Source organism: Telmatherina bonti (genome assembly GCF_933228915.1).
Source record: "Telmatherina bonti genome assembly, chromosome: 8".
NCBI lineage: Eukaryota > Metazoa > Chordata > Actinopteri > Atheriniformes > Telmatherinidae > Telmatherina > Telmatherina bonti.
This window is the reverse complement of record NC_136626.1, coordinates 6885153-6907103: the sequence shown is the minus strand read 5'-3', so window position 1 is coordinate 6907103 and position 21951 is coordinate 6885153. Positions and strand designations below refer to the sequence as shown.

At 44.1% G+C, this 21951-nt stretch overlaps 1 protein-coding gene across 1 annotated transcript in view; it reads right to left on the bottom strand.

Annotated features, from left to right (window-relative positions):
* Positions 1 to 13098, bottom strand: part of apc2 (APC regulator of WNT signaling pathway 2) — a gene marked incomplete at its 3' end in the record, with an annotated part of 28507 nt that extends 15409 nt beyond the window's left edge. The window contains exons 1-6 of the mRNA XM_079245175.1: positions 12943 to 13098; positions 12187 to 12277; positions 8021 to 8378; positions 7836 to 7944; positions 5806 to 5919; positions 5595 to 5669 (exon numbers count right to left, since the gene is read on the bottom strand). Coding sequence (XP_079101301.1) covers positions 5595 to 5669; positions 5806 to 5919; positions 7836 to 7944; positions 8021 to 8378; positions 12187 to 12277; positions 12943 to 13083 — 888 coding nt within the window. The 5' untranslated portion in view covers positions 13084 to 13098. The remainder of the gene's footprint in view (positions 1 to 5594; positions 5670 to 5805; positions 5920 to 7835; positions 7945 to 8020; positions 8379 to 12186; positions 12278 to 12942) is intronic.
* Positions 13099 to 21951: the final 8853 nt, after the last annotated feature.

Below are 21951 nucleotides of genomic sequence, written 5' to 3'. Positions count from 1 at the left end.
CCTGTTAGAAGCTTAAACAGACCCCCTAACCCCTCCTAAGAGTAACCTTACATCAAGCTTAAACCACAGACCACACAAGCCTGCGTTCACAGTGGTTATACTAATAATTCCTCACTTTTCTGATTCTACAGGTGTTCTCTAAAGTCTCACCTTCAATCCAAAGAGTTCAGAGGAAATCTGCAGGATCACCATGAATGTAAAATAAAAATGTCTGAATAAAAAACAAAAGAAGTTTCAGGAAATACAAAAAAACTAACATGAGTTTGATCATAAAAACTTCCAATAAAAATGACGAGGAGACGACGGACACGCAGGAAGACGATGAAGTCAACACGGAGGAATACAACAGCAAATCTAAAGATTTTCTTAAGACGAGTCAAACGTCAGAGAAGACGACGCGCAGCCCTCTGACTGTCTTCAAAGAGGATTTCTGCCAGTTTAAGGAAGAAATGATGAAAGTGTTTAAGGACACGGATGTGAATCTGACAACGAGCCAATCAGGGAAAAAACGGATCAACCCTCTAGGTCTCCTTACAGAGGACTTCATTCATATAAAAGAAGACATCTCCAACGTGTTCAAGACCAGCGTTTCAAAGGAAAAGGACAGTAAAGATGCTGCCGTGAAGGAAGACTCCTCCAAAACCTTCAGGCTGAAAACCTCCAAAACCGAGAGAGCCAAGGAGCCGTTAAAGAGTCTGTTCAGGAGAGATGGAAGTCTTTTAAAGACGTCTAAAAACACGAAAGACATGAAGGACATTAAAAAGAATAAAAAGGAAGTACAGGACCATTTCAGAAAACAAAACCAGGAGAGAGATGAGTGTGATGGCTCGGATCACATGATGTTTGTGTCCAATGCAGGTAAAGAACATTTCCAAATCAGTTCTCAGTTCTGCTTCATGATCACATCTATCATCCTCTCTTATGTTAACTCTATCTTTGGCTTAAATACTTAAAGATCGTCCAAATACAATTCAGTTTCTGATTTAGGGTCATTCAATGTCCTTTTAACAAACGGGACACAAGCCAGGTCTAATAAATATATGAAATTGAAAAGATTCCTCATTAAAAATCCCATTGAAAAATTCAGCGTAAATAAAATACGCAGAATTTTGGCTACAATACAAACTAGAAACCATTTTGGTTTGAATTTATTAAAAATAATAATAAAAAAAGGTAAAATGTCAGAAAGAAGCAGTCATATGGAAGCGAAAACCTGAATCATTTGAATAAGCAGCTTAAGACATTTGGAAAAAAAGTTGTCAAAATGTTGACATTGTGATGAATAAAAGTAATTTCCGATGCAGTGGTCATTAATAGTTTTAGGTTAATAATGACCAAATATTGTTGAATGAATATAAGACACAAACACAAGCTACAAAGGTCTGATGTTGAGGAAATTTTAATCTTTCTAAGTGGTGAAATAGCTTCATATTTTGCATCAGAAATAAAAATGGAGAATTTTTTTATTTACAAAATGGTTTATATTCCAAGAAAGAACATTCTTGAAATTTAAATTAAAACAGATTTTTAAAAAAAAAATCCCCTTAAACAGTTATGGAGCAATGAAAATCTGACATGAAAACCTTGGATTTAGAGAGGCTGCCATCCAGAAACCAGTGCATATGTCTTATTAACAATTAAAGCTTTGGACAGTCCATATAAGTATATTAGACTCCGGAAAAAAAGAAAAAAAAAGATGAAGCACATGCAAAGCTGTTTTCCGATGGCCCAAGCATGGATAGCAATGAAAATTAGATTTTTTCCCCCCCATATTTGAGTGGTTGGCATGCTTTGCTGTTACTTTGTATTACAGATCTTTTTGAATATCCTGAGAGAGTAGGCCTTAATGTAGAACTGTACCAAATCTCAACTTCCTCTGTGATGTAGGTCTTTAATACTGACACCTGAAAATGGGAGGAAAAATAAGGACGCAGGAAAACTGCCAAAATGGAAAATGGCGCCGTCCATTTTTCTGTTTGAGACTTAAATGTGAGATGTCCAGAAAATTTGTTGAGATGACATGGTGTGACCCTTTACTCTTCCAAATGCTGACCCATGTAGCACACATGTCAAAGGTCAAACCAAAGCATCAAATGTAAACATATTGATGAATTAAATGTCCTGTTCAGTTTGGTCCAGACTGTCGGCAGATTTGTTTCGTTGTGCATTTAAAACCATTTTTCTCTGCAGCTGTGAAACCAGGTAAAAATAAATCTTGGACTAATCACCTCCCTGTGATGTCAGAAGAGGAAGATGATGCTTCAGAAACACCCCCCTTTGAGACTCTGTCCTCTGGACTGACTTTACTGTGTCCAACAGAGAACCTGAGGTGAGTTGAAGCCACTCAGTCAGAACAAAAAGGAAACAATGATGTCACATTTAAAGGCATTTCTGTGACATTTTTATGTTTTTCTGTTCTAGTTTCAGCATGAATCTGCAGACAGATGATCTGCGGTCACTGAAAAACTGTAAGATCGCATAGATTTTACTTTATTCTTTTAAAAAGATAAGCTTATCTTTCAGTTAGGTTGTTTAGTCTCTCATGAATTTCATCGTGTCATCTGCAAAGTGTGAAAGTTTGATGGAGTTTTCATATTTTCAGAGGGTTCCAGACCAAATCATTTCTTTATTTTAATATGCATGTTGATTTTATTGATACCGAAATAGACATAATATGAATAAGAAATGCATTTTAATCACACAAAAAAAGAAAACATGCATCTTTTAGTTAAACAATCCTACACTTGGTAAACATAGCTTCTGTATTGTGTATTAGAATTATTATTAATGATAAATTATATTCACCAATTTAGCTGTTTTTCTGCAGCTTTAAAAGGGGAAGAGTCAGCAAGCAACAAAATATTTATACTGAACATTTTTACATCAAAAAATTAAATAATCTAAATACATTTCTGATACTTTGTTAATAAAAACAAAAGATTTTTAGTGTATTTTGGATTTATACTGTAGCTACTTTTCTCTTGATCCAGTATTGCAGAAAAATATTGGATATTTTTAGAATTTAACTAATACTGAGTAAAGGATAATGTGTAAATGACTGGAAGTGAAATATTTATTACCTGAAAGTAGCTAATCAGGTAGTTCAACAACTTTTTTAATTAAATTAATAAATATACCACATCAGCATTATGGAATCATTTTAAACAAAAATATTTGTCAGTAAGTATTTGAATTGACTCCTAAAAGTCTCAAAAGCCTCGCTTCCACCAACGGTTTGGGCCGAGGCAGGGCGGGATGCATTTTTTTGTGTTTCCACATGTAAAAACTGGGAAGGGTTCCCTTATATCCAACCCAACTGGTCATACTTTTTGGCTTCCTTGTGCTGAGGCAGCAGTCTAACCCATCTGACCCAAAAGGATGGAGATTCCCGTGTGACTTCCCGTGTGACCTGACATAAAAACAAACCAATAATGACTTGTTTTGAGAGCAACAGATTTCCCTCCGTTGTTGATTAAATCCCAGTTAAAAAAAGGCGCTAAAAAGCACCATTCCCTGGACGTCTGAGGAGGTCAACACTTTCCTCAGGATCACTGAGAAGGAAGAGGTCCAGAGACAACTTGATGGAGGAATGTGTCGCGCTGTGATGGCGTTGGGACATAGCCGATGCATCTATCGCGATCTGGCTGATACTCGCCTAAAGGGAACGGTTGGCTGTCGGATGCAACATTACAGCTGATAGTCCCGTCCTGCACCCGTTGGTGAAAACAAGGCTAAAGAACGCTTTGGGGAAAGTTTGGCTAGTTTGTCGATCGAGTTAATTTTTATCTCTCTCTCTTAAGCACCCAAAGATCAATATTTTTACATAAAAAAGTCTTGTTGGTTTACGGTTGATGTCTTGTTTTAACAGTTGCCTTCTATCTGACCCTGGATCCCAAAACGGCCAACGCAGAGATCTGCTTGTCGGAAGACAACAGGAAGGCCACCCGTCTCTGGTGGGACCACCAAACCCTGGAACATCCAGAACGGTTCGAGAACTGCCCGCAGGTCCTGTGCCGGGAGGGGCTGCTGGACTCTGTGTACTGGGAAGTGGTGTGGAGTGGCGGCGCTGACATTGGCGTCACCTACAACAGCATCTCCAGAGATGGGGACATGGACAGCTGTCTGCTGGGACACAATGAGCAGTCCTGGAGTCTGGAGTGCTCTGAGGGAGGCTACACGCCATGCCACAACAGGAAGAGGTTCAAGTCCTCGTTGCCTGAACTCTTCACCAACAGGGTGGGGGTTTACCTCAACTGGACTGCTGGGTCTCTGTCCTTCTACTGCGTCTCTCGGGACACCATGGTCCACCTGCACACCTTCACCTCCACCTTCACTGAGCCGCTGTACCCGGGCTTCTGGGTGTGGGCCTACGACGGCTCGGTGATGCTGTGCCAGGTGGAACTGGGCTGGGAGCGACTGCTGCAGTGAAGCAAGAGGGTGACCTCATGCAGGAACTGATAATTAACCCTTTATGAACCAGAGTTAATGATAGAAGTGTGGATGGCAGCCGTATTATATTCCATACATACAGCACATATTTATATGTTAAAAGGGTTTTTTTCCTTCCCACCATCGCCCCGTGCAGCTCAGGATGGATGACGGAGAATGAATGATGAAGGACTGACTTGAAAATGCAACACAATCTGTTCGTGTCCTTGTAGGGGCCAATTGAAGAAAGTCTATATAGGACAGGAAACTGTGTGTGTCAGGCCGGAAATGCCGGAACACGCTGAAGACACACAGAATGCCGTTTGTTTACGGACTATGGACATAATGTAAAATTAATTCATTCATTCATTCATTATCCCAACCGTTTCATCAAATGAAGGGTTGCGGGACATAATGAGAAATGAAATGGAAAATAAATTGGCTTTTTAGCTGCAACTCGCAGCGTCTGGACAGTTTATTAACATCATCCAAACCAGGTAAGCAAGTCAGCAAAACCTCTGGATCGTAACATTCCAGTGGCTTAAAGCATTGGCTTAGCCCCTTCAGTCCTCCTGAACTGGCTTATATGAACAATTAAATTGGACTCACGAGAACAGATTAGTTTTATTTCGGTCATTGTTGGACTAAAATGACTTAAGACTGAATTGGACTGTAAGAAACAGACTAAGAGATAACTGTCATAATAAACACAAAGCTGAACAGAACTGAAAAGAATTGAATGGCATCTGTGTATCTATTTAAAATGGTCATCATCACCTTTGCAGCGATGAGCATCGCCATGACGATAACACACAAACACTGGCCGGAGCATCTTCTTCGCTGCTTCCAGAAGTCAAATATGCTTTTTGACAAGCTGTGTAGGGTCTCTACATCTGTTTATCAAATCAAATCAATGAAATCAAAGATACTTTATTCATCCCTGAGGGGAAATTCAAGGTTCTAGACAGCTTGTCCAAGATTTGACGGACAGACATTTAACATTTATGTCCGAACTGAGACTTAGGCCACGCAGCCAGTTTTACCGGCGCCGCCTTACAACCAATAAGAACAGAGGTACATTAGGATCATAAGGGTCGAGAGGAAAAAAACATGTACCTCCAGACTGTGCCTCTGTGTGTCATCGTGTACGTTATGTTATGTCTGACCTGTAGCTGCGTCTCCTGATTCCCTCGGACCTCCTGCAGCTCCTTTTCCAGCATCTCCAAGCGAGCAACACGCATCTGCAACACGCACAAACATGCCGACGCGGTTCAGTTTAAATACTGACAATAAACTTTTTTAAATCAACACTATCTATTCGCACACACACAAACACACACACACACCCAGCAGCAGAAGGCTTGCAGCTGGTCTCACCTGTGTCCTCTGCACCATCTCATCACTGGTGCCGAAGCGCTCCTCCATCACAGACCGAACCTGCTGAGCTTCGAACTCCAGCTGCTGTCGGATCAGATCCATCTGCAGAGAAAACTGCAGCAGCGCAGAGATCAGAGGTTAGGCTAGAGTGTGGTGTGTGTTACATGTGGCTTCAATAAGAAAAAAAGGAGCAGTTGTTGATTCAAAATCCTCAAAACAAAGTGTTTAATCTCTAAAATAGAAACAAACAGTCCTATGTGTGTTTACTGGTGCAAAACTGTTTTTCCTTCATAGAATAATTGCCTTGGCCATATTTAGGCTAACTGGTCTAATTTTACTCTCCTAATATTGCTAACTGATGGTGCACCATTGTTTATAAAACCCTAAAATATAATTTATTCAATTATGCTACAAGGCTAACAGAAATCCCTCAAAGTGCATGAAGTCTTTTGGAGAGAAAATACAGTAAAATCGAATAAATTCACGACATTCTGGTGCTTCTATTAGAAGTGCACTTTCAAAAGACATATTTTTAAAAGAGCATGAATGAAAGTAGTCAAAAAGAAATGTGATGCTCTTTTAAATTTCCATTTAGCAGAAAAACAGAAAAAATGAAGCGATGAATCTGTCATATTCTACTGAACTAGACAGTAAAGTTTCAGCAGGTAGCCTTTATAAAAAGCTCTGCTAACGGTGGTAATGCAGTAGAAGAAGTAGCTGTCCTAACCAGACAAAGCAGAGGAAGTTCTTTCCCTGGAAATACCTTTTCCTCTGGGAATATCTGGGATATTATATCTGGAACATGATGGAAGTTATGGGAATTTATTCCTCAACACTAATCTAAACAAAAAAACAACAAATAATTCGTTTTTCTGACTTCCTATAGCTTAATTTACTAGTTTAACTTCTGGGGATTATAAGCAGATAAATAACTACAATCTTCTGGGCTACATATGTTTTACATGCTAATGTCTCCTGTATGCTCTGCAGCTAGCTAACTGTTCCCCCTGTTGTTATAACATGCTCTCTGTTAAAAACCGGGGTAACTTACATGCATAACCGTCACTAAGGCAAAAATCATTGGTCTGTCGACATCAACGCTGTCATCAGGGTGTAGATAGGCAACACTGCGGGCAGGAAGGCTCACTTTGAATTGTTATGAACTGATCTGGTAGGCAGGTTACTGCATGTGCCAGACAGAAATAAAGTTCTTATTGCCAAGTCAAACTAAAAGTGTCAATTCTTTTGACCAATCAGACTGCTGGAGTTAACATTTTTATTTTGTTTTGGTTGTTTCTGGAATGATTGTTGATTTTGATGTGGGGGAGCAACAAATGAAATGCCCTTTTGGGATCAATGAAGTTGTCTTGAATCATCCAGTGTGGTCAAACACCATTCTTTAGGGTCGGATTAGTAAGACTGGGACCAAAAACACTGGATGGCATGGATCAGCGAGCACTCTTCCAGGTTTCTACCAATGAAAATGCTCCAGACTCCATGGTGGAAATGGATCTTTTTATGTTTAAACATGCCTGAAAGGAGTTTGAAGGGGGTGGGCAGTCAAATAAGCAAGATTGTAAAGACCAGGGGTAGGAAACTCTGGTCCTCCAGTGCCACAGTCCTGCAAATGTTAGGAGTTTCCCTGCTGCAACACACCTGATTCAAATCAATGGCTAATTATCAAACTTGTGCTGTTTGATGTCAAGCTCTGCACAAGTCTGCTGATTAGGTCTAATGGGCACTCGAGGACCAGAGTTGCCTACCCCTGGTAAAGACAAATCCCATATGACCGAATATAGTCCAGCACTGTTTGGGGTTTGAACAAGTAGTCAAATTTACACTCTTTCTACTGATGCTGGACTCCAAGGATAAATGTCCAATCAGTGTCCCATTGCTCTTGACTGAATATGGCAACTGGTCCCAACAGGACACCAAGATGGAAACAAGTGATGTGGAACTCAGCCTTCCAACCAGCAGTTTACGAACCAGTTAAAATCGTTGTGGTTTGGTTGTTTCACTGCTACTCTCACCGTATCAATGCGTGGTAGCTGGGCCAGTTTCTGTGACAGCGCCTCCAGCTGGCTGAAGTACCAGCATCGCTCCCGCTCCTCCCGGTCGATCTCCCCAAGCAGGAGGTTCCTGCAAATGTTTAAATTACTGTTAAAGGCTGCTTCTCATGCTGATTTAGTGACATCTACACCATCCCTCCGCTCACCTCTCTTTGTACAGCTCCTCCAGGTGATGGTCGCTCAGTCGTCCATCTGCTCCACTAATCACAGCTGTCTTGGGCGGGGCTCCATCCAGGAAGTGATGTGGCATCATGATTGCAGTGGCTTCCCCGCCGGACACCATGCTCTGACGAGACGCCACCCGGAGAGGGCTCCTGGCTCGGCTCACGGAGGACGAGGAGGAGCAGGAGGATGGAGGCAAAGCCAGGCGATCGTCTGGCTCCACACCTCCACCCAAGCCTGAGACACCTGCTAGCCCCGCCCCTCCTACACCTGCTGCCAACAGCCTCAGATTGTGAGGTTGGTGTTTGAGTTCATAATAGTTGGTGAGGTCCATGTGGAGCTCTGAGGGAGAACAAGGAATCATTAGAACACATCATCTTCATTCTATTGTATTTTATTTTATTCCTGACTTTTTTTTTTTCCTGCAAACATTTGTCCATATGAAATATCCCCTTTTATATCTGTTAGGAATCATGCCAGCTACATATTTTCCTGTAGAATCACGTTGATACAAACTTGGCTGACAGCAGAACATGTGTTTGCCATGAAAAAAGTTTGAAACAAGACACCTTTGACTAGTCAGTGGAGTAATATTCCCAGAGATGTGGCCTGAAAGGTGTCTGATGAAAACTCAAAGTAGGTCCTAACCAATCAGCAACCTCCAGCGGTTAAAAGTTAACCTGATGCGGAAATACCAACAATTGCAGTTCCCCCTTCATCCACTAGGGGCTGCAAAACAGAGCAAATCCCCATAGACTCTCATGTTTAAAAGGCCAACTTCTCAACAGGATTAAACATGTTTACAGTGGTTCAAAAATCCATCTTCGGTTTTAATAGGTCAGGTTTACCTTCATTACAACTGTGGGGGGAGTGAATTTTTTTGCTAACATCTCTGTTCAGAATTTTCTGTTAAAATTCAGCATATTTATGGGCGTGTCCTTTTTATTGACAGGTACCAGATCTCCGCCTTCAAGAAGGAGGAATGTAGAACAACCGCGCTTTTTATATAGCTCAACTTAGCTTTACCTCCGTTAGCTGGTTAGCTTCTGTTAGCTTCGGGTTAGCTCAGTTAGCTCTTAGCTACAGGCAGATGGGAGTTAACTAGATGTCAATCATCCAGCCCCACGCTCACAGTCCCCCTCTCAGCTCCACTCTCTTTTTTTTTTATTTTCTGGAAGAGACGACACGCATGACGCTGCCAAGATGGTAGGAACCGCCCAATGAGCTTCAGTTCAGCTCTTCAGAAACCTACAGGTGACGTCACGGAGGCTCTGCCCATCTTTTATATAGAGTCTATGATCCTGACTCCATATGCCAACAGAAACAAAAGCCTGATAAGAAACTGACCCTTATGACACTGGAGAAAAGAAGATTCCCACATCTTTAAGTTTGATTTTCAGCTTCATTAGTTTTCTCAGTCAGAAAAGAAACAACAGGAACCATAACCGAAGCACTTCGGTTATCCTAATAATCCCAGGAGGGAAGTTCAGAACAGATAAGAGGTCTTATATTTTAACCCTTAATATCAACCATCTCCAGTTATTGACAATATTTAAAATATTTCCATCTTATTCCCTTGTCTGAAAAGGAGTACAAGTATAAACTTATATGGCTCTATCCCATTTCTACAATATACAACTTCATTATACAAAAACCAAGCAAATGTTTATTTTATATTTGCATTTTGTATCTTCTTTTGAACTGGTAGATGCTTTTACTTTATCTGTTAAAACTGTTAACCTCAGATATAGAAACTAGAAAAGGTGTGTTTCCCTTTACCTCTGTAACATCTCAATACACCAAGTGGAAGATTTGGTGGAAATCTGGGATCTGAACTGGTTTCATGCTACTAAAAAGACTGGGACTACTTTGTAACTATATGCAAACATAAAATGACTTGCAGAGTTCCCCAAGGCTACCTTTTGGGCCCCCCATTGTTTACCACCTGCATGCTTCAGGTAGCTCAGAGAAGCACACAAAACATGTTAAAATAGTTATGCTGATGACACTCGGATCTATGTTAGTCACCAGGGAGCTCTGGTCCTAGACACAAAAACGAGCTTGCGTTTTCACCCCCTCTCTAAATGAATTATGTTTAACATGTACGCTACTGATTGCTGAAGTTGATAAGGATGAAGTCATACGTAACGCGCTGTATGTGTTCAGGAACATCACATTGGGTTGTCTCTGTATAAAATGTGTCCTATCAATCAATGCGCCTTTCCTTGAAGAACTGATCAATAAATTACTTCAGGGTGACACTGAACATCCAAACAGCATAATTAGACTTCCACCTGTCAGCTGCAGCATTTGCATAACTACAGTCAGGTATTATTTGGAGTTTTTGCTGCATCTCTCTCCTCCTAATGGATCTTCAGAACACAACTAATAATTTACCATAATATTGCATTCAATGATGTTTATTTTACATTCAGCATCATTTTTATGCTGATGACACTCTATACTTTAACTGAAAGTGTTTCAGGTTCATTTGTGGACTTTGCAGTACTACATTTTTATTTTTATTTCAGACTCAAAGTCCATAAAAAGACAAACAAACAAACAGAACAAATAGAGATGCTATAGTATAAACATGGTCCATATAAGCACGACCTCCAGAGCCTCCATAACTCAGAGCTATACATGATGTTACTCTGCTCGGGTCTTACAAGGACAGAAATAATTTCATTTTGTGAGTCCATAAGTCTCATTTTAAATTTACACACAAAGTTTCTTATCAAAGATTTTAACATGGACACATTCTTCTGCACAAACATCAGGCTGGCGCTGGTCCAGTGAGGGACTTTCAACAGAAATCTGAGAACATCGTTTTATGCAGTCTGGAGTTTATGAAATCTATCTTTTGTATATCTGTACCACAGATGGGCAATGATGTACATTAGGCTTAATACAAAGCTATTTTTACTGTTTCTGTGCACGTTCCAAATATTTGTGATAGGATATTTGTTGTGCATATAGTTTACAATACTGCCTCTGTACGTCAGCATCATCAGAGAGATCCCTGCTGGTCATGTGACCCAGGTATTTCACCATTTCCAAGTTAAAAACAGGAAAAACTGACTTCTGCAGCTCTTTAGTTCACACCGCCACCACAGCACTCTTCTTAGGGTTAAACATGATGTCATACTGCTCCCCATGTTCTGGACAAACTTTCAGCAGTTGTTGCAGGTCAGAGAGTATATATAGTAAGGGAAAGACTTTCCCATTTCCAGAACATTTCAATGCTTTTGTACACTAAACATTTTGTCCTCATTGCTGTTTCCTGCATTTACAAAGCAAGAAATTTTCATAAGCAGCATTTGGCCCAAAATAAAAATGAATCCCTTGGTTTAATCTGTCATAATCTTAGTTCTGGTAAAGTGTTAATCATATTTACCAGTTTATGTAACTTGAGGTAGGTTACCAGCCAGCAAAAAACAAACCAAAACAAAACACAGCTGCTGCTTTTAATCTCTGCTTTGGCTAATGGGATTACATCTCAGATCATCTAATAAACATGAACTGGCTCCTAATGAGGGTCTGGCTGTTGCTCCCAATCAGGTTAGCCGTATTGAGTCGGTTCCTGTTTGTGTCGATGACAACTGGTCCCAGTGGAGCCTCAGTGATCAGGCAAAAACAGCACCACATGATGTCTTTCCAGTTTGATTTATTCGATTTAATTTGCTGAGCTTTTTTTTTTTATTATTTTTTTACTTTTCTAAGGTTTTACTTGGGTTTTTGGTCTTTTCTTGTGCTGCTGCAACGATGCAACTTTCACAGGGGAAATAAAGACTATTCTGTGTTTTTAAGGGTTGAACTTTATCAGAGGTAAAGTTGGAACCCAGGAACAGTAAGAACAGCTGCTGACATCCGACAAAAAGGTTCAAGGATTTTCCCCAGAAGTCGCACAAATCTGTATTTTCTCACCAAATTACTGAAAGAACCAACAAAATATCCTGCTAACATGTCAGAGGTCTCAGATTATCTCTACAAAAACACAAATGAAATTTAGTCCAGGTCTTAGAATAATTTACATTCTGGTTATTGCCAGCTTAGTCCACCAAACAGCCTCTGGGAGCAAACACCCATGGTTGTTTCAACAGTAAAATGTTCCTGAGACTGAAACGCACCATGCAATAAAACATCACACCTTTGAGTTGGTGCAGCACGTCGCTCCTCCCAGATGAAGCCAGGGTTCCTGCCTCCTGCTCCAGTTTACTCTGCAGCTGCTTCAGCACCTCCTGCATGCCAGAGGAGAAACCAGAGATAAAGCCAGGTTCGTCTCGGTTCTCCTGCTTTGATAAATAACGCCGTTTATCCTTCACGGCGATGTCTTCAGAGAGAATTCCCTCCTCGTTTGTCAGAAGGTCCGTCGGGTCCATCGTCCAGCAGACTCACCTGCTGCAGGTGGCTTCTGTACAGATGTGAACTGCAGCTGTCTGCAAGCCTCCTGTCTGCTCCGTGTGTCCTGATTCTGGTACTAAACCCAGCTTAGGTCAGCTGGATAATCCAGCTGCTCAGCATCTGGACACGTGACTCGGTGTGTGTGTGCACAAGCGCTTCAGTGTTTATGTGCCTTCAGATGATGGATTTACATCCAGCAGGATTTTAGTCACGGCTCTTTATTGATTATTTTCCTTCCAAAAAAAAGCTGATGTGATTGGATGATGACGTTTGCTGATTTCAAGGTGAAAAATACTTTTTGAAATGAAAATGAAATGGATGTTGGTGAATTCCTGAGAATATGAAGGAAGATGAAGTTTGGAACATCATTCAACCCTATAAAAGATGATTAATGAGGTCAGTGTCTGCAGATGAGACTGTTACGTCGTTATAAGATCATATTCAGGTGACTGTGACGTCAGGTGTGTCCTGTCGCTGCAGAGCATCAACCCGCTGCACTGACCTTCATGCCGAACGTCTCCGTCTCCAGTTTGGACAGGTGGTTGGAGTTATCCTCCAGCTCCCTTCTCAGGTGGGAGTTCTCCTTTCGGAGAGCCTCCACCTGATGGGCCAGCTGGTCGTAGGAAGCCACGGCGTTGGCCATCTTCACACTCTGCAGCACCACCTGCAGGAGGAAAGGCTTTAATGGAGGATGCACAAAGGAGCGAGGAGAACAGAAATCAGCATGAACATAGCTGCTGCTGCTGGCAAGAGGACCGGAGGAAAAGATTTATCATGAAGGAGGACCTTCACCTCATTTCACGTTCTGGTCCGTGATAAACACCAACAATCTGCTCCGTTTTCTGTTCTATCATCTGGATCATCTGTAACATCAGCACAGACGCTACCTGTCTGTACGTATCCATGACAACACAATGCACACAGTTTGCTCGCTTCAGTTCGTGGATTCATCAGTAAGCCAACAGCTTTCACGTTTAACAATCCATCCACTCAATTCAGCAGAAAGTTTGAGTCCAAAAGGTTCCGATTCAAACATCCATGATGGGAAATGTTGGAAATATTTGGACAAATGCTGGAAATTTCTCCTCAGACTCCATTTAATCCAACATCATTCAGAATACCATCAGGATGTGTAAAATCTGAGGATCTTTTTGACAGATTTGATCTAAAACCGTCTCATCCATCCAGTCCTGGCTTCAGGCGGTGTCCATCCCAGCTGCTAATGGGTGAGACTTGGTGCATCCTGACCCGGTCGTCCAACCATCACAGGACAAACAGAGACAAACGGCTCCTAGAGAGACTTTAGAAACACCAGTTAACCTGACAGACGTGTGATTGGACTACAGGAGACAGCTGGAGTATTCCGAGACAACCCCTGCATGAAACTGTGGTAAAGCAAACTGTGGTTACCATGGCGATGCCAGGTTGGAGTTATGGCTGAAACGGCTTCCAGGAGCTTTGGTTTCCACACAAACAAGCCAGCACATCAAGGCACAAGGCTCAGGCTGTAGCTCGGATTTGGCGTCAGAGCTGCACATGCTCAGTCTGCTGGTGTGAGTCAAGCAGCGCGTGACCTTCAGGGCAGCGACGAAGAGTCCGAGTCTGCAGAGACGTCACGCTGCTGCTCTGAATCTGCTTTTTCACATGGGTTCCTCAGATTTCTGCTCCGCTCAGCAGATCTGGAGTCAGAACAGCAAATGTCATTGCTGCATTCATTAGGAGATGCTGACCCCCCTAACACACACACACGCACACACACACACACACACACACACACACGCTCAGTCCCCTCCCCTCCCAGGAGCTTGTGAGGAAGATGAAGATCTAACTGGACATGTGAAAGAGCTGAATATGGTTGTTTGGAGGCTCTGTGTCTGTTTTTGTAAATAAACGCAGACAGTTCTTCTTCATCATCATCATCATCGCTCAGACCCTCCATCACGTGGATTTACTTCAGATCGAATCTGCAACTGGTGATAATTTTATGGATTAGTCTGAAAACTATTGACGCTGGCGTGGCTTCGGTCCTGTTGGGGCAGTTTGTGTCGTTGTTGTTTCCATGTTGGAGATTTACTGTAAATAAGATTCTTTCTCATGATTTTATGTTTTTCTGATCTTTTTGTTTCTCATTCTGCTTGTTTTTTTATGTGACTGAAGTAAATTTATTTCTTTCCAGTGTTATTTTGTGGTAATTTATTTAGTAAAATCTTTAAATATTTGAACTTTGTGGCCATTTTCTGCAGTTTTATCATCATTTCAGTTTCTTTGGTTGCACTAAGAATATTTCACTTCTGTTTTTTATCTTTGTGTTACATTTTTATGCTTTTATGCTTAATGTGGTCACTTCACTGAGTGTTTTTGTTATTTTCTGTGACGTCCGTATCAGAATATTATTTAGTTTCTTTGGATTCTTTTTTGTATTTTCATGAAAATTTCTCATCTTTTAAATCAAACCAAACTTTATTTACAAAGTACTTTTCCTGCCAAAGACAACAGAGTTGATAAAAACTTGTCTCTCACACGCAGTTGCACACACACACACACACACACACACACACACACACACACACTCGCAGAGAACAGAAACATAAACTCCCTCCTTTCTGTCTCTTAGTATAAAGACACCATAAATATCTGGCTGATGCTGCTGTGAGGAAACGATGTCCTCATGGATCTGATCACACCAGTTCCAGTCATTCATAACCGTTCTATGTCCCTTTGCTGAAAAATGCAGTGTGTTTATAATGAAAAGGAAACAGGGGCCCCAGGTTAAGGGGCCCCCAAGTCTTCCTTGGAGAGGGGAGACGCTCTTTGGGCGCCAATCCAATGAAAGTCTGTGTTTCATCCCTGCGACCCAGAATGAGATCTAACGATGCAAATCCACGATCTGAAGCGACATGGACCGAACCAGGAGACAAAAGTTTCTGTCAATCAGAGCTTCTGCAGGTAAATACATGCTCTCATGGTCCTAAACTTCCACCACAACCACCTGATCAGCGTCCCTCAGCTGGATTTCTCATCTTTCTTCTCCTGGCGTTTCACTCACACAAAGACGAGATCTCGCTAAAACCAACTAGTTCCTCATGTTTCACCGTGGCGGAGGAGGAGGAGGAGGGTGGACAACATGTAGCTGGTGGTAACAGACCACGATGAAGATGCAACAGTCAGGACGTCCACAGGAAGAAGCTTTTTTCTGAGTGAATGAATAAATGCAACACATGGAGAATAAAAAGCTAAATGAAAACCGCTGCTCTGCTGTAAAACGAGTTGCAGCTTCATGGATCCAAACTAGATGTGTGATTTATGGAACACGGAGATCATTAAACCTCATCTAGAAGAGACGACCGGGACAAAGGCATGATGCTCCACCCACAGCATCCCACCGCCTGCTCTCTGACTTTCCCCTCCTCAAAGTCACACACATCCCGAGACAACGTGGCACACACCCGCAGCCAGACATCAGAACGCCACCAGCATCTCGTTCACGCCGTCCTTCATCAGGAGCTGCATCCCTCAGAGCACAAAAAGCTTTGACATCCAGCAGCTCACTGCAGATCACGGCGCTCCGCCGCGCTTCAGAGAGACACGGAAGACGCCACAAACGTCCTTCCTCTCTCATCCTCTGGCAGACCGTGTCTGTTGACGTTATGCTAATGAGGCAACGCTGCTCAGGAAGCGCGCTCCTCATCCTCAGGTCCTCGCAGTGCAGTGGCTTTAATATGTGTTTGAAGTTCCCCTGAGACTGCAGAGCTCAGCTGGTGTGTGTGTGTGTGTGTGTGAGTGTGTGTGTATGCCTTTACAGTTACCATCAAAGACCTTGGGCACATTGATGGTCGCCGTTGCCATGGCAACAGCCATGCATCCCCACCTCATTGCCATGGTGACACACTGAAATCAAGTGGAGGCTCTTTCTGCTCTCTCTGTCAGCACACACACACACACACACACACACACACACACACACACTGCTGCAGTCACAGCAAAGCATCATGGGTACAGAAGCAGAACCCCCACAGAGAGACTAAATGAGTCTTTATGGAGCGGTTACCGTGGAGTAAACCCATCTGACGTGTGTGACCTCGATATGAAATGATGAGATGAAACAGGAAGCGACACTAAGAAGTTAAACACACTGAACACACACAGCCGAGTACGGATGGACTGGGAAGTCTGTGTGTGTTCCAGTTGATTGACTGGGAAGTCTGAGGCCAGTACTTCCAGCTGAAGATGGACAGCCGTCCCAGCGCTGAGTAACCAGCCCATCAGTGCTGCGAGGGGACTGACGGACAGGTCAGGAGGACTGATCCTGAGTCAGCGCAGACACCGGGAGAAGGGAGAAAATTAAACAGTGAAGCAGGACAGCATCACTCCGCAGCTTCCTTGCAAAACCATGAAGGATGACGGCCAATCAGCAGCCAGAAGTCCAGAAGAATCGCGCTTACTCAGCATTTTCCTTCATCATGAAGCCCAAACTGACATGAACGTCCATCCTTCAGCCTCCCAGTAACATCCTGGAACCAGTTTGCCTTGTAGGAAAGCTACCAGTTCTCCTCCAGCAAAGAGAAAATGTCTTTAACTGGGTTTTCTCCGCGTGAAGCAAGCAGATTAAATCAAACTGGTTTTATAAATGAGGACTGGTCGTACGAAGAGGAGCCATAAACACACTGGTGTGCAGGCTGACGCCATTTTCCTACCCTTCCTCCCGCTCTGCCTTGCCTAAAGGATGCGGTTGCCATGGTAACCAGACAGTCTCAAGGGGAGAGGGAGCGAGGACGACGGAGGTTGGAAGGATGTGGGGGTGGAGCAGGTGGTGGGAGTGATCGACGCTGTCTTTGTTCAGATGCATGAAGATTTATTTTGATGGAAAATGAAAACCTAAAACTCAAAACATAAATGCAGAGTAAGTAGGTCAGCCCGCTTCTTAAAACATAAAGGCTCTCCGGTGAAAGAAACAAAAGAAGTCCTGAAAAATCACTCTTTTTTCCTCTCATTCACACAGAACGCAGATTCTGCAGCGCTGATCCAGCTCAGCCATCCAGTCCTCTGCATTCATACAAGAACTTAAAAGACCTGAAAAACAAAAACAAATGAAAAGAAAGAAATTTTTAATCTGTCTAAAAACAGACAAAAAGGGAAAAAAAAAGACTAAAAAGCACTGAACTAAAATAAGATGCTGAAATAAGGACAAACTTTCCAGCTGTGCTGCAAGCCAACCACACCAAACTGCTGAGGGGCCGTTGTCACTGTTTTCCTGCTCCAACTCAACTCTACTTTATTTATAAAGCACTTTAAAACAACCAGAGCTGCAACAAAGTCCTGTAAACAATCAGCCAACAGTTAAATGAAAACAAAACAAAATGAATGAATAGTGAATAAAAACAATAATTAAAACCAAACTATGACACAATGAGGCAGAAGCCGTCCCACGCTGGGTTAAAGGCCAAGGAATAAAAAATGGGTCTGAAGAGCTCGTTCCACAGTTATGGACCGGTAGGTGTGATCCAACACACCTGGCTCCAACACACCTGGCTCCAACACACCTGGCTCCAACACACCTGGACGGTTAGTTATTAGCTGAATTAGCAGCACAACTTGGACTGCTTTAGGTTCCACATTGGTCGTGTGTGAAGTCCCGACATGAGTCCTGATCAGGGACGAGAGGAATGATGTGGGAACTTATCCGAGGCTGTGTGATGTGATGGAGATACGGAGCAAATTAAACTTTATTTACTCGGCTTCAGCTTCTTTGAGCAGTTTCTAATGGTTGACCAGAACAAGCAGAAAATTGAGTTTTTATAGGTCAACTAAAAGGCGGCATCTTTACTAAAAGCCGGAGGGTGAAAAGCTTCAGTCTGAGCGGCAGGAGCAGAAGGAGCAGCAGGAGCAGAAGGAGCAGCAGGAGCAGAAGGAGCAGCAGGATGATGGCAGAAGCTTTCATTGAGCATCACTTCATTCGCCACAATGAGCAGCCACCTCCTGTCAGCAACAAAGAACCCCTCCTCTCTGATGTAGTGGTCGTTGACGGCAGGATGAAAAGTGAAATTTGCTGCTGAATCATGGAGGCTGCTGGTGAAGGACAAACATTGCTGCATGGAAACCGATGGAAATCAAACTGATTGATTGGGGCGGGACAAACCCATGCCTCCTGGTGGATCTGCTGTTTGGAGCTGTGATGAAGAGCAGCATCAGCATGAAGAGGAGCAGCTCATGAAGAGGAGCAGCTCATGAAGAGGAGGAGCTCATGAAGAGGAGCAGCTCATGAAGAGGAGGAGCTCATGAAGAGGAGCAGCATCAGCATGAAGAGGAGGAGCTCATGAAGAGGAGCAGCTCATGAAGAGGAGGAGCTCATGAAGAGGAGCGGCTCATGAAGAGGAGCGGCTCATGAAGAGGAGCAGCTCATGAAGAGGAGGAGCTCATGAAGAGGAGCAGCTCATGAAGAGGAGCAGCATCAGCATGAAGAGGAGCAGCTCATGAAGAGGAGCAGCTCATGAAGAGGAGCGGCTCATGAAGAGGAGCAGCTCATGAAGAGGAGCAGCTCATGAAGAGGAGCAGCTCATGAAGAGGAGGAGCTCATGAAGAGGAGCAGCTCATGAAGAGGAGGAGCTCATGAAGAGGAGCAGCTCATGAAGAGGAGGAGCTCATGAAGAGGAGCGGCTCATGAAGAGGAGCGGCTCATGAAGAGGAGCAGCTCATGAAGAGGAGCAGCTCATGAAGAGGAGGAGCAGCTCATGAAGAGGAGCAGCTCATGAAGAGGAGCAGCTCATGAAGAGGAGGAGCAGCTCATGAAGAGGAGGAGCAGCTCATGAAGAGGAGGAGATCATGAAGAGGAGCAGCTCATGAAGAGGAGCAGCTCATGAAGAGGAGGAGCTCATGAAGAGGAGCGGCTCATGAAGAGGAGCGGCTCATGAAGAGGAGCAGCTCATGAAGAGGAGCGGCTCATGAAGAGGAGCGGCTCATGAAGAGGAGCGGCTCATGAAGAGGAGCGGCTCATGAAGAGGAGCAGCTCATGAAGAGGAGGAGCAGCTCATGAAGAGGAGCGGCTCATGAAGAGGAGCAGCTCATGAAGAGGAGGAGCAGCTCATGAAGAGGAGGAGCAGCTCATGAAGAGGAGGAGCTCATGAAGAGGAGCGGCTCATGAAGAGGAGCAGCTCATGAAGAGGAGGAGCTCATGAAGAGGAGCGGCTCATGAAGAGGAGCAGCTCATGAAGAGGAGCAGCTCATGAAGAGGAGGAGCTCATGAAGAGGAGCGGCTCATGAAGAGGAGCAGCTCATGAAGAGGAGGAGCAGCTCATGAAGAGGAGCAGCTCATGAAGAGGAGGAGCAGCTCATGAAGAGGAGGAGCAGCTCATGAAGAGGAGGAGATCATGAAGAGGAGCAGCTCATGAAGAGGAGCAGCTCATGAAGAGGAGGAGCTCATGAAGAGGAGCGGCTCATGAAGAGGAGCGGCTCATGAAGAGGAGCAGCTCATGAAGAGGAGCGGCTCATGAAGAGGAGCAGCTCATGAAGAGGAGCGGCTCATGAAGAGGAGCAGCTCATGAAGAGAAGCGGCTCATGAAGAGGAGGAGCAGCTCATGAAGAGGAGCAGCTCATGAAGAGGAGGAGGAGCTCATGAAGAGGAGCGGCTCATGAAGAGGAGGAGCTCATGAAGAGGAGGAGGAGCTCATGAAGAGGAGCGGCTCATGAAGAGGAGGAGCGGCTCATGAAGAGGAGGAGGAGCTCATGAAGAGGAGCGGCTCATGAAGAGGAGGAGGAGCTCATGAAGAGGAGCGGCTCATGAAGAGGAGGAGCTCATGAAGAGGAGGAGCGGCTCATGAAGAGGAGCGGCTCATGAAGAGGAGGAGCAGCTCATGAAGAGGAGGAGCAGCTCATGAAGAGGAGGAGCAGCTCATGAAGAGGAGCGGCTCATGAAGAGGAGGAGGAGCTCATGAAGAGGAGGAGCGGCTCATGAAGAGGAGCGGCTCATGAAGAGGAGGAGCAGCTCATGAAGAGGAGGAGCAGCTCATGAAGAGGAGGAGCGGCTCATGAAGAGGAGCGGCTCATGAAGAGGAGGAGCTCATGAAGAGGAGGACCTCATGAAGAGGAGCGGCTCATGAAGAGAAGCGGCTCATGAAGAGGAGGAGCTCATGAAGAGGAGGACCTCATGAAGTGGAGCAGCTCATGAAGAGGAGGAGCAGCTCATGAAGAGGAGGAGCAGCTCATGAAGAGGAGCAGCTCATGAAGAGGAGGAGCTCATGAAGAGGAGGAGCAGCTCATGAAGAGGAGGAGCTCATGAAGAGGAGGAGCAGCTCATGAAGAGGAGGAGCAGCTCATGAAGAGGAGCAGCTCATGAAGAGGAGGAGCTCATGAAGAGGAGGAGCAGCTCATGAAGAGGAGGATGTCTGCAGAATCAGCCAGTAGTCATGCAGAAACACGCTCCCCCGTCTTCGCCTATCATCTGAGCTGCATTGCAGCTGTCCACCTCCCACGAACGCATCGCTTATTCAGTGAAACGGTGTGTTTAAGGCCTCACACTCACAGGAGGAGAAAACAGCTGCAGGCAGAGGAGGGAAAAAGCTGCAACAATTCCATCTTAGGGCAACATTGGCTGTTAGCAACAGCTTTTACAGCTCAGCAGCATCACACTGCAGCAGCACACAGGAAGCAGGGCAGCAAGGTCAGCGTGGACACACTGAGGCGAAGCTCCACAGCTCAATCTGACAGCATGAGGTCCATCAGCTGTTCCACAAAACCTCTCTGTTGCGTAACGTTCCAGCGGCTCTGCATGTTCCAGCTCAGAGGAAGAAGCTCAGCGAGCCACTCATGGACATCAACTAGTGAGGTCAGAGGTTCAGACAGCCGTCTGCAGAACGTTGCAGAACGCTGCAGAACGTTGCAGAATGTTGCAGAACGTTGCAGAATGTTGCAGAATACTGTAGAACGCTGTAGAACATTGCAGAATGCTGCAGAACATTGCAGAACATTGCAGAATATTGCAGAACGCTGTAGAACATTGCAGAACGCTGTAGAATATTGCAGAACGCTGCAGAACATTGCAGAACATTGCAGAACGCTGCAGAATGTTGCAGAATACTGTAGAACGCTGTAGAACATTGCAGAACGCTGCAGAACATTGCAGAACGTTGCAGAATCAGATAAGTGTCTCATTAGCAGCCTCTGCAGAGCTGGATGACGTGCAGAAGAGGAATTCAGCTGTGTGACTCAGCTGTGCTGGACTGGGGTTGCGTCTAAAGGTTGCAGGATGGGAGATCTCCAGGACTGGACTTGGGAACCCCTGGTTTAAAGCAAACCAGAAACTCCAGGCAGAGGTCATATTTCTGGTCCAGAAAGTAAAAGTCCAGCAGCTGTTCCGTCCACCAAACCAGCTGGATTTAATGAGCAGAGTTTATTAGGTAAACGAGCCTGTTAGTGAAAACACCTGTTCTAAATGTAGATCCAAAAACATGGCAGGACTTTTACTTTCTGGACACCTCTGCCTCTAGACAAAACCATTTCCAGGATCTAAAACATCACC